The 12,833-nt window shown below is 44.0% G+C and overlaps 2 protein-coding genes across 2 annotated transcripts in view; both read left to right on the plus strand.

Annotated features, from left to right (window-relative positions):
- Positions 1–5,095, plus strand: part of heatr5b (HEAT repeat containing 5B) — a 140,669-nt gene extending 135,574 nt beyond the window's left edge. Inside the window, exon 41 of the mRNA XM_065008442.1 lies at positions 113–5,095. The gene's annotated coding sequence lies outside the window, so the exon portion shown is untranslated. The remainder of the gene's footprint in view (positions 1–112) is intronic.
- Positions 5,096–6,415: 1,320 nt separating this feature from the next.
- The window catches only part of LOC115127395 (striatin-like), a 77,662-nt gene continuing 71,244 nt past the window's right edge, over positions 6,416–12,833 (plus strand). Inside the window, exon 1 of the mRNA XM_065008443.1 lies at positions 6,416–6,792. Within this exon, the coding sequence (XP_064864515.1) occupies positions 6,580–6,792 (213 nt within the window). The 5' untranslated portion in view covers positions 6,416–6,579. The remainder of the gene's footprint in view (positions 6,793–12,833) is intronic.

Genomic DNA, 12,833 nt, shown 5'->3' on the forward strand with positions numbered 1-12,833 from the left:
CCTAGTGGTTAGAGGGGGGAGGCAGGTAGCCTAGTGGTTAGAGGGGGGAGGCAGGTAGCCTAGTGGTTAGAGGGGGGAGGCAGGTAGCCTAGTGGTTAGAGGGGGGAGGCAGGTAGCCTAGTGGTTAGAGTGTAGGGACGGCAGGTAGCCTAGTGGTTAGAGTGTAGGGACGGCAGGTATCCTAGTGGTTAGAGTGTAGGGACGGCAGGTAGCCTAGTGGTTAGAGGGTAGGGGAGGCAGGTAGTCTAGTGGTTAGAGTGTAGGGACGGCAGGTAGCCTAGTGGTTAGAGTGTAGGGACGGCAGGTAGCCTAGTGGTTAGAGGGTAGGGGAGGCAGGTAGCCTAGTGGTTAGAGTGTAGGGACGGCAGGTAGCCTAGTGGTTAGAGTGTAGGGACGGCAGGTAGCCTAGTGGTTAGAGGGTAGGGGAGGCAGGTAGCCTAGTGGTTAGAGTGTAGGGACGGCAGGTAGCCTAGTGGTTAGAGTGTGGGGACGGCAGGTAGCCTAGTGGTTAGAGTGTAGGGACGGCAGGTAGCCTAGTGGTTAGAGTGTAGGGACGGCAGGTAGCCTAGTGGTTAGAGTGTAGAGGAGGCAGGTAGCCTAGTGGTTAGAGGGTAGGGGAGGCAGGTAGCCTAGTGGTTAGAGGGTAGGGGAGGCAGGTAGCCTAGTGGTTAGAGTGTAGGGACGGCAGGTAGCCTAGTGGTTAGAGTGTAGGGACGGCAGGTAGCCTAGTGGTTAGAGCGTTGGACTAGTAACCGAAAGGTTGCAAGATCGAATCCCCGAGCTGACAAGGTACAAATCTGTCGTTCTGCCCCTGAACAGGCAGTTAACCCACTGTTCCCCGGTCGGCCTTCACTGAAAATAAGAATTTGTTCTTAACTGACTTACCGAGTTAAATAAAGCTAAAATAAATATTATAATAATAAATTCCAGGAAACAAGAATGTAAATAATATCATTAAAGGGTGTTTTAATATCCACTTCCACAACCCCTGTAGAGAGAGAGTTTTCTGCTTTTGATGTCATTTAAATGTATTGTTACTATTTTAGAGATGGATCTCATTTCTACATCTTAAATGGCATGCTATTTCCTATGTAGTGCACTCCTTTTGACCAGAGTAGTGCACTCCCTTTTGACCAGAGTAGTGCACTCCCTTTTGACCAGAGTAGTGCACTCCCTTTTGACCAGAGTAGTGCACTCCCTTTTGACCAGAGTAGTGCACTCCCTTTTGACCAGAGTAGTGCACTCCCTTTTGACCAGAGTAGTGCACTCCCTTTTGACCAGAGTAGTGCACTCCCTTTTGACCAGAGTAGTGCACTCCCTTTTGACCAGAGTAGTGCACTCCCTTTTGACCAGAGTAGTGCACTCCCTTTTGACCAGAGTAGTGCACTCCCTTTTGACCAGAGTAGTGCACTCCCTTTACCCAGAGTAGTGCACTCCCTTTACCCAGAGTAGTGCACTCCCTTTACCCAGAGTAGTGCACTCCCTTTACCCAGAGTAGTGCACTCCCTTTACCCAGAGTAGTGCACTCCCTTTACCCAGAGTAGTGCACTCCCTTTACCCAGAGTAGTGCACTCCCTTTACCCAGAGTAGTGCACTCCCTTTACCCAGAGTAGTGCACTCCCTTTACCCAGAGTAGTGCACTCCCTTTTACCCAGAGTAGTGCACTCCCTTTTTGACCAGAGTAGTGCACTCCCCTTTTTGACCAGAGTAGTGCACTCCCCTTTTTGACCAGAGTAGTGCACTCCCTTTACCCAGAGTAGTGCACTCCCTTTACCCAGAGTAGTGCACTATTTAGGGAATATAGGATGCCATTTGGGACTCTTTCCATTGAATATGTAAAGGGACCTACTTCAAAAGAATTTAACTGAGTATAGTTGGTTCTGTATTTGCTTCCTTATTGGTCTGACGTCATCATTCTGCGCGGACTCTTGTACTCCGTGAGTCTTGGTTACAGCGTTTGTTAAGGCTGATGTGTCAACATGGCTGTGTCCACTGTAAGACGGGATTCAATCATGCCTATGTTTGTAATGGAATGTGTTTGTTGCATGTGGAAACTTGAGCAGAAAAGGGTCTACCTGTAAGTAAAATGGGTCTACCTGTAAGTAAAATGGGTCTACCTGTAAGTAAAATGGGTCTACCTGTAAGTAAAATGGGTCTACCTGTAAGTAAAGTGGGTCTACCTGTAAGTAAAATGGGTCTACCTGTAAGTAAAATGGGTCTACCTGTAAATAAAATGGGTCTACCTGAAAGTAAAATGGGTCTACCTGTAAGTAAAATGGGTCTACCTTTTAAGACCTCTCACAGGCCAGTCCTTTACAACACATTAAATAGACCTCACAGACCAGTCCTTTACATTAAATAGACCTCACAGACCAGTCCTTTACATTAAATAGACCTCACAGACCAGTCCTTTACATTAAATAGACCTCACAGACCAGTCCTTTACATTAAATAGACCTCACAGACCAGTCCTTTACATTAAATAGACCTCACAGACCAGTCCTTTACATTAAATAGACCTTACAGACCAGTCCTTTACATTAAATAGACCTCACAGACCAGTCCTTTACATTAAATAGACCTCACAGACCAGTCCTTTACATTAAATAGACCTCACAGACCAGTCCTTTACATTAAATAGACCTCACAGACCAGTCCTTTACATTAAATAGACCTCACAGACCAGTCCTTTACATTAAATAGACCTCACAGACCAGTCCTTTACATTAAATAGACCTCACAGACCAGTCCTTTACATTAAATAGACCTCACAGACCAATCCTTTACATTAAATAGACCTCACAGACCAGTCCTTTACATTAAATAGACCTCACAGACCAGTCCTTTACATTAAATAGACCTCACAGACCAGTCCTTTACATTAAATAGACCTCACAGACCAGTCCTTTACATTAAATAGACCTCTCACAGACCAGTCCTTTACATTAAATAGACCTCACAGACCAGTCCTTTACATTAAATAGACCTCACAGACCAGTCCTTCACATTAAATAGACCTCACAGACCAGTCCTTTACATTAAATAGACCTCACAGACCAGTCCTTTACATTAAATAGACCTCACAGACCAGTCCTTTACATTAAATAGACCTCACAGACCAGTCCTTTACATTAAATAGACCTCACAGACCAGTCCTTTACATTAAATAGACCTCACAGACCAGTCCTTTACATTAAATAGACCTCACAGACCAGTCCTTTACATTAAATAGACCTCACAGACCAGTCCTTTACATTAAATAGACCTCACAGACCAGTCCTTTACATTAAATAGACCTCACAGACCAGTCCTTTACAACATCCCCTGTTTGAGAGAGACCGAGTTCTACTGAGGAATATTACCTGCTATGTGATGATCCATGCTAACATGGGATGCATGATTTCATGACTTCTGAAGGAAAAAATCTATGGGAAAGATTGTTTGGAAGATGAAGTAATGATTTAATATTCTTTTTTGATTGCCTGTAAATAGTTGGTTGTTATTTAAAGGTAAATATAAAGATACATTAAAAAAAGGACCTGAAAAATCAGGTGAACTGATTGAACTCGTGAACTTCACGAGTGGGATGATAATGTCAACAAAACAATGTTACGCCAACAAGGCATATCAACTCATGAGTCACTACCCACAGTTAATGAAGTCACTACCCACAGTTAATGAAGTCACGTACGACCCACAGTTAATGAAGTCACGTACGACCCACAGTTAATGAAGTCATGTACGACCCACAGTTAAGTCAAACCACTACCCACAGTTAATAAAGTAATGTACGACCCACAGTTAATAAAGTCAAACCCCTACCCACAGTTAATGAAGTCACGTACGACCCACAGTTAATGAAGTCACGTACGACCCACAGTTAATAAAGTCAAACCACTACCCACAGTTAAGTCAAATACGACCCACAGTTAATAAAGTCAAACCACTACCCACAGTCAATAAAGTCAAACCACGACCCACAGTTAATAAAGTAATGTACGACCCACAGTTAATAAAGTCAAACCACTACCCACAGTTAAGTCAAATACGACCCACAGTTAATAAAGTCAAACCACTACCCACAGTCAATAAAGTCAAACCACGACCCACAGTTAATAAAGTCAAACCACTACCCACAGTTAATAAAGTCAAACCACGACCCACAGTCAATAAAGTCAAACCACAGTCAATAGTCAAACCACGACCCACAGTCAATAAAGTCAAACCATGACCCACAGTTAATAAAGTCAAACCACGACCCACAGTTAATAAAGTCAAACCACGACCCACAGTCAATAAAGTCAAACCACGACCCACAGTTAATAAAGTCAAACCACGACCCACAGTCAATAGTCAATCCACGACCCACAGTCAATAAAGTCAAACCACGACCCACAGTTAATAAAGTCAAACCACGACCCACAGTCAATAAAGTCAAACCACAGTCAATAGTCAAACCACGACCCACAGTCAATAAAGTCAAACCATGACCCACAGTTAATAAAGTCAAACCACGACCCACAGTTAATAAAGTCAAACCACGACCCACAGTCAATAAAGTCAAACCACGACCCACAGTTAATAAAGTCAAACCACGACCCACAGTCAATAGTCAATCCACGACCCACAGTCAATAAAGTCAAACCACGACCCACAGTTAATAAAGTCAAACCACGACCCACAGTTAATAAAGTCAAACCACGACCCACAGTTAATAAAGTCAAACCACGACCCACAGTTAATAAAGTCAAACCACGACCCACAGTCAATAAAGTCAAACCACGACCCACAGTCAATAAAGTCAAACCACGACCCACAGTCAATAAAGTCAAACCACTACCCACAGTTAATAAAGTTGGTTTTTCACCTATTCTACAGTTTTTTTGGTCACTTTTTTTCCACTTCTGTTTTTGCTCCAAATGTTACTGCGTTAATGTGTTTTTCTTGTACAACTGCACACAGGTTGAATCATGTGTAGGATATCAAACTACAATGAGAGCTCAAAGCTCCTGGCCCAGAGACGGTTATGGTGACCATTTACAGCTATTGGAGAATGTATCATGTCAATAAAGCTTCCTTGTGTATTACATTTTAATATTTCTGACAATTATATTGCTGTGCCATATAGGCTACTGATAATAGTGTATCGTATAGTTAGTTATATGTGATGGGCTGACAAGGTACAAAACTGTCGTTCTGCCCCAGTTAACCCACTGTTCCTAGGCCGTCATTGAAAATAAGAATTTGTTCTTAACTGACTTGCCTAGTTAAATAAATTAAATAGAGAAGAGATGTTTTTGAAATGTTATCAATGAGGAGATGCCCTGGGGGAACGGGATAGCGTTTGATCAGATTTGTTTTGAAACCGGGCGTGAGCCATGTGCCCCGTCAAGAGCCGACGGCTGAAAACAAGTGATGCACGTCAAGCGTGTGGAGTAACGAGTTCGGAGTAAATGTTTCCAAATGCAAAAGCTCTTTATAAAAACAGATAATTTTACTTGGATTCTTTATGTATCTGAACTATACATCAGGCTTTTGTGGTTGACATTATTACCAACCCGGTTATGTTCGAACAGGCAGGGCCCGGCGTTTTCTTCCCTCGCCGCTTTCTCCAGGTGCATCATACGGATTATCCGGTTCAGTCTAATCGAACTCCCTCAATGGATTCGACGACAGGGCGGTTGTGCGCTTGAAGACGGTATCTAAAGTTCCCCAGGCGAGGGGCGCCGCTCTGTGGATGAGCCTGTGCTGCTCCCAACAAGTTGTGTAGGTTCAAAATGAAAGATTTATTTTTACAACCACCCGAGCCACGGCCAGTTCACCCCGTTATCACCCAGAAGGCGCGGCCAGTACAGCTGCATCAAAGCTGGGAGCCGAGAGACTGAAAAACAGCTTCTATCTGAAGGCCATCAGGCTGTTAAACAGCCATCACGAACCGGTTCCACCCGGTTACGTTACCCTGCACCTTAAGAGGTTGCTGCCCCATATACATAAACTTGAAATCACTAGCCACTTTAAAAATGTTTACATATTTTTGCTTTACTCATCTCATATATATATATATATATATATACTGTAATCTATTTGACTGTATTTTAGTCTATGCCACGCAGACATTGCTCATCCTAATATGTGTGTATTCGTTAATTCCATGATTTCACTTTTAGGTTGTGTGTATTGATGTGAATTGTTAAGATAGTACTACACTGTTATAAACTAGAAACACAACCATTTCGCTACACCTGCAATGACATCCGGTGAGCATATATTTTATATGTGACCAATAAACATTTGATTTGACATGATTGATATGGGGTCCTGCTTGTGTTTTCTCGGACCACCTCCACATCCTTATATGGTGTGGGAGTGATCACGTTCTCTGACGTCGGGTCGATGACGGTAAAAGCTGTCAGAAAGTGAGCGCCCAGTTCCTCCAGAAGACTGTCGATAAATACCCGTGGTTTGTTTCTGCTCTTCCGCTCACTTACCGTAGCTAAACAATATCTAGACCTCACGAAGGAGCAAGGACAACAACAACATCGAGGAGATATCTGTTCTTGACCCGAACCGAGCCCGGCCATGGACGAACAGGCAGGGCCCGGTGTTTTCTTCAACAACAACAATAACTCGATTTTAGCCGGTGTGGGGAAGGTACTGCTACCGGAGGGGGATGCAGGGGAAGCGGACAGGTCTCCGTACAGCATCCCGGGGATCCTACACTTCCTGCAACACGAATGGGCTCGTTTCGAGGTGGACCGGGCTCAATGGGAGGTAGATCGGGCCGAATTGCAGGTGAATTAAACTTTATATTTAATTCACTTTCAGAGGATTAAAAAAAGAAATTATACTGCTAGCTGATTTTGTAACACACTAGTCGTGTTTTCTGTGGGTTTTTTTGTGGCACCAATGTGATTGTTGTGATTAGTATTAGTTATCTTGCAACTAGTTAACGCTGCAGCGCACCCTGGTCGGTTAGCATATGCTAACTAGTTAGCTACCCCGCCAGGTTAGCCACTCTTTTATTGTCAAACAAGACGCTAACTAGCCTAGCTCTATGTATTTAGCTTGTTCTGGACGATGTTTAGTTTTACACGCTAGCTAACTAGTCGTTTTGTTCAAATAAACTAGTTAACTAAAATGTTAACTAACCTATGTACCGCCAAAAATGGGACGTTTGTTTGCTAACTAGCTATTGAATAAACTAGCTAAAATTCCCCAAAAGGGTGGCTAACCAGTTAGCCAGCTAATAATGTAACTAACTGGTTGACTAGTCGATCTGTTCTCTGCTACTTAAAAAAAAAAGTTAAATGCCATTTAAACAATCGTATTTTTGTGCAATTACATCCTGTGAAAGTATAGATGCCATCTCCCGAACACAATGAATTGTATTGGTCACATCCATATTTAGCAGATGTTATTGCGGGTGTAGTGAAATGATTGTAAAAAAATATATTTTTAAAAACGCCCCAGTATAGTGTGCGTTGTCCATCTGAAGACGGTTTTTGAAGGATAGACGAATGTGTACGGCACCCAAATGTTTCCTGCATGGATTTTCCTCCTTCCTGACATTTTGAGTTCAGATGGCACCTGTGTACTTCAAGGAAAGCTCAGGTGGCCTGGTGCTGTTCAAGGACAGCTCAGATGGCCTGGTGCTGTTCAGATGGCCCGGTGCTGTTCAAGGACAGCTCAGATGGCCCGGTGCTGTTCAAGGACAGCTCAGATGGCCCGGTGCTGTTCAAGGACAGCTCAGATGGCCCGGTGCTGTTCAAGGACAGGTCAGGTGGCCCGGTGCTGTTCAAGGACAGCTCAGATGGCCCGGTGCTGTTCAAGGACAGCTCAGATGGCCCGGTGCTGTTCAAGGACAGCTCAGATGGCCCGGTGCTGTTCAAGGACAGCTCAGATGGCCCGGTGCTGTTCAAGGACAGCTCAGATGGCCCGGTGCTGTTCAAGGACAGCTCAGATGGCCCGGTGCTGTTCAAGGACAGCTCAGATGGCCCGGTGCTGTTCAGGAGCTCAGACAGCTCAGGTGGCCCGGTGCTGTTCAAGGACAGCTCAGATGGCCCGGTGCTGTTCAAGGACAGCTCAGATGGCCTGGTGCTGTTCAAGGACAGCTCAGATGGCCTGGTGCTGTTCAAGGACAGCTCAGATGGCCTGGTGCTGTTCAAGGACAGCTCAGATGGCCTGGTGCTGTTCAAGGACAGCTCAGATGGCCTGGTGCTGTTCAAGGACAGCTCAGATGGCCTGGTGCTGTTCAAGGACAGCTCAGATGGCCTGGTGCTGTTCAAGGACAGCTCAGATGGCACTCTCTTGTGTACCAGGGGGCCGGTGATATGGCGAGTGGCGACACTAGCATGGGGCTACTATAGCCCACTAGCATGGGGCTACTATAGCCCAATAATATACACTTAGCCATCGATGGTAACACAATTATAGTTAAGACCACATTTTGAGACTATACTGTGGTTGTTTACATTGTTTACGAACAAGCTGATACATGCAGATGGGGTACGACAGTTGAATTAAACTGATGAGGAATCCGTGGGTATATATAATTCGTTTATGTTGTAACTTGCCCCATTTTTTTTTTTTTAGGTCCGAAGGACCTTTATATAATTTTGAGAGTTAACATTAGATTGGCTCTGGTTAGCTAAACCAGCCAAATACTCCCATCTAACGTTAAACGTGACTCGATTGTCAATTACAATGTGTTTATAGGAACATATATCCATTTACTGTCGTATCACAAATGCTAAATATACAGTCGGTGTCCGCTGTTTAACCGGATGTGTTACAGTTAAAGCTGATAGTATTTTTCAGTAACAACACATTTCTGTCGGTCTTCTGTTACACACAGGTGTTTCGGGGCATGTAAGATAGATAATTAGCACAGGCGGTCTTCCGTTAACAGGAGCTCTAACACGGATTCATGGCCCTATCGGAACTCTTAACACTATAAAAGTGTGTAGTAATTTGACCTTTTTTATGTTTTTAGAAAATAATTTCTTGCTGATTGATGTGAAAGATACTTTCCTTAAGTTTCCAAAAAACCGTTTCGCATGCGATATGTGTTCACGTTCGGACCAAGCATTTGGCCTCTTAACTAATGTCCCTGTGTACACAATATATCAGTTCCTGTCTATCTACCACTCTGATTCAGTCAATTATCTGACAAATGAAATCCCCAGCTACAGTCTGCATTAAACCTAGGTGTTTTGCAACAGGAGTTGGGTATCTCCACCTGTGTAGTCGTGAGTCTGTGTTTTGGGGACAGGCTTTTGGGGGCAGTGTAGGCCTTCACGTCTTTCATGACTGAATCTTGAATGATATCTCCCCTGACTCTCTACTGCATCGCTCTGCCTCTCTTCCAGATGTGTCCTGGTGTAAATCTCACATGGGGTAAACCATTTGAGTGGTTAGACATTTACATTACATTTAAGTCATTTAGCAGACGCTCTTATCCAGAGCGACTTACAAATTGGTGCATTCACCTTATGACATCCAGTGGAACAGTAGTGCATCTAAATCTTTTAAGGGGGTGAGAGGGATTACTTTATCCTATCCTAGGATAAAGTAATCCCTCTCCCCCCCCCCCTTAAAAGATTTAGATGCACTACTGTTAGGTTACGACTCTTTGGTTTATCTGAGTCTTGTCATTAGGTAGTGGAAGGTACGGCCGGGACGATGCCACTAGCGCCATACTTGTTAAGATCAGGGCAAGAGGAAACCAAACACAAAGGGTATTTCACTTCTTTAGGAAAACAGCCCTGATGTTGGAATCAGACGTCTTTATGATGTCATCCACACTCACATTTATTTTCCAAGTAATGGCACACAATATTTTTTTTATTTCCAGCAAGGTTTTCAAGGATCAAAGAGTTTGCTTTGAGTTTAATTTTTTTTTTGTCATAAACAGAAAAGCTAGGAGCTGTAGACATAGGTCATTACTTTATTCCAGCTAAATGCTTTATGTAAACAGCAAAAAAATGACCTGCCTAGGCTAAATGACCTGCCTAGGCTAAATGACCTGCCTTTCTACCGTGTGTCTAGGCTAAATATCTTTCTACTGTGTGACTAGGCTAAATATCTTTCTACCGTGTGTCTAGGCTAAATATCTTTCTACCGTGTGTCTAGGCTAAATATCTTTCTACCGTGTGTCTAGGCTAAATATCTTTCTACCGTGTGTCTAGGCTAAATATCTTTCTACCGTGTGTCTAGGCTAAATATCTTTCTACCGTGTGTCTAGGCTAAATATCTTTCTACCGTGTGTCTAGGCTAAATATCTTTCTACCGTGTGTCTAGGCTAAATATCTTTCTACCGTGTGTCTAGGCTAAACCTCTTTCTACCGTGTGACTAGGCTAAACCCCTTTCTACAGTGTGACTAGACTAAACCCCTTTCTACAGTGTGACTAGACTAAACCTCTTTCTACAGTGTGACTAGGCTAAACCTCTTTCTACAGTGTGACTGGGCTAAACCTCTTTCTACAGTGTGACTAGGCTAAACCTCTTTCTACAGTGTGACTAGACTAAACCTCTTTCTACAGTGTGACTAGACTAGACTAAACCTCTTTCTACAGTGTGACTAGACTAAACCCCTTTCTACACTGTGACTAGACTAAACCTCTTTCTACAGTGTGACTAGACTAAACCTCTTTCTACAGTGTGACTAGACTAAACCTCTTTCTACAGTGTGACTAGGCTAAACCTCTTTCTACAGTGTGACTAGGCTAAACCCCTTTCTACAGTGTGACTAGGCTAAACCCCTTTCTACAGTGTGACTAGGCTAAACCCCTTTCTACAGTGTGACTAGGCTAAACCCCTTTCTACAGTGTGACTAGACTAGGCTAAACCCCTTTCTACAGTGTGACTAGGCTAAACCCCTTTCTACAGTGTGACTAGACTAAACCCCTTTCTACAGTGTGACTAGACTAAACCCCTTTCTACAGTGTGACTAGACTAAACCCCTTTCTACAGTGTGACTAGACTAAACCCCTTTCTACAGTGTGACTAGACTAAACCCCTTTCTACAGTGTGACTAGGCTAAACCCCTTTCTACAGTGTGACTAGGCTAAACCCCTTTCTACAGTGTGACTAGGCTAAACCCCTTTCTACAGTGTGACTAGACTAGGCGAAAACCCTTTCTACAGTGTGACTAGACTAGGCGAAAACCCTTTCTACAGTGTGACTAGACTAGGCTAAACCCCTTTCTACAGTGTGACTAGACTAGACTAAATACACGATATATACTAGGACTGACCCCAATTAGTCGATTCTTTGGTTGTTAGGCTGTTGGTCGACCCAGATTGTTTTTAGTAGAGCAGTAACGAATTGCGCCCATCTCAGTGAACGAATCCATTGCGGAGGCCTAGACTAAAAGCCAATTTATGCGAGGTTTGAAAATGTGGTTGGAGGCTCTATATGGAGGGTGTGATGCAATTGTGGAGCCTCCAGAAGCATGGCGAGGCCAAATCAAGCTCTGTACTGCATCTCCATGTGCCTCCCAAATGTTGAAACAATTCCCAAAAGGGCTCTGTATAGCTCCGCATGGACATGATTGGTTGACGTAAGGTGGGGGCGGTACATCTTGTATAAACACAAACTCACTTCCTTGACAACAGCTCTGCGCTGCTCCGTGAAGGACCAGAAGTATGAATGTCCTGACTGCTGTTGAGGATGGATTAGTGGTGAGGATGGATTAGTGATGAGGATGGATTAGTGGTGAGGATGGATTAGTGGTGAGGATGGATTAGTGGTGAGGATGGATTAGTGGTGAGGATGGATTAGTGGTGAGCATGGATGGATGGATGGATTATTGGTGAGGATGGATGGATGGATTAGTGGTGAGGATGGATGGATGGATTAGTGGTGAGGATGGATGGATGGATTAGTGGTGAGGATGGATGGATAAGTGGTGAGGATGGATGGATGGATTAGTGGTGAGGATGGATTAGTGGTGAGGATGGATTGATTAGTGGTGAGGATGGATTAGTGGTGAGGATGGATGGCTGGATTAGTGGTGAGGATGGATGGATGGATTAGTGGTGAGGATGGATGGATTAGTGGTGAGGATGGATGGATTAGTGGTGAGGATGGATTAGTGGTGAGATGGATGGATTAGTGGTGAGGATGGATTGATTAGTGGTGAGGATGGATGGATTGATTAGTGGTGAGGATGGATGGATGGATTAGTGGTGAGGATGGATGGATGGATTAGTGGTGAGGATGGATGGATTAGTGGTGAGGATGGATGGATTAGTGGTGAGGATGGATGGATTAGTGGTGAGGATGGATGGATTAGTGGTGAGGATGGATGTATTAGTGGTGAGGATGGATGTATTAGTGGTGAGGATGGATGGATTAGTGGTGAGGATGGATGGATGGATTAGTGGTGAGGATGGATTAGTGGTGAGGATGGATTGATTAGTGGTGAGGATGGATGGATGGATTAGTGGTGAGGATGGATTAGTGGTGAGGATGGATGGATGTATTAGTGGTGAGGATGGATGGATGTATTAGTGGATGGATGGATGATGGATGGATGGTATTAGTGGTGAGGATGGATGGATGGATTAGTGGTGAGGATGGATGGATGGATTAGTGGTGAGGATGGATTAGTGGTGAGGATGGATGGATGGATTAGTGGTGAGGATGGATGGATGGATTAGTGGTGAGGATGGATGGATGGATTAGTGGTGAGGATGGATTAGTGGTGAGGATGGATTGATTAGTGGTGAGGATGGATTGATTAGTGGTGAGGATGGATGGATGGATTAGTGGTGAGGATGGATGGATGGATTAGTGGTGAGGATGGATGGATGTATTAGTGGTGAGGATG

The sequence above is a fragment of the Oncorhynchus nerka genome, linkage group LG23 (genome assembly GCF_034236695.1).
Source record: "Oncorhynchus nerka isolate Pitt River linkage group LG23, Oner_Uvic_2.0, whole genome shotgun sequence".
NCBI lineage: Eukaryota > Metazoa > Chordata > Actinopteri > Salmoniformes > Salmonidae > Oncorhynchus > Oncorhynchus nerka.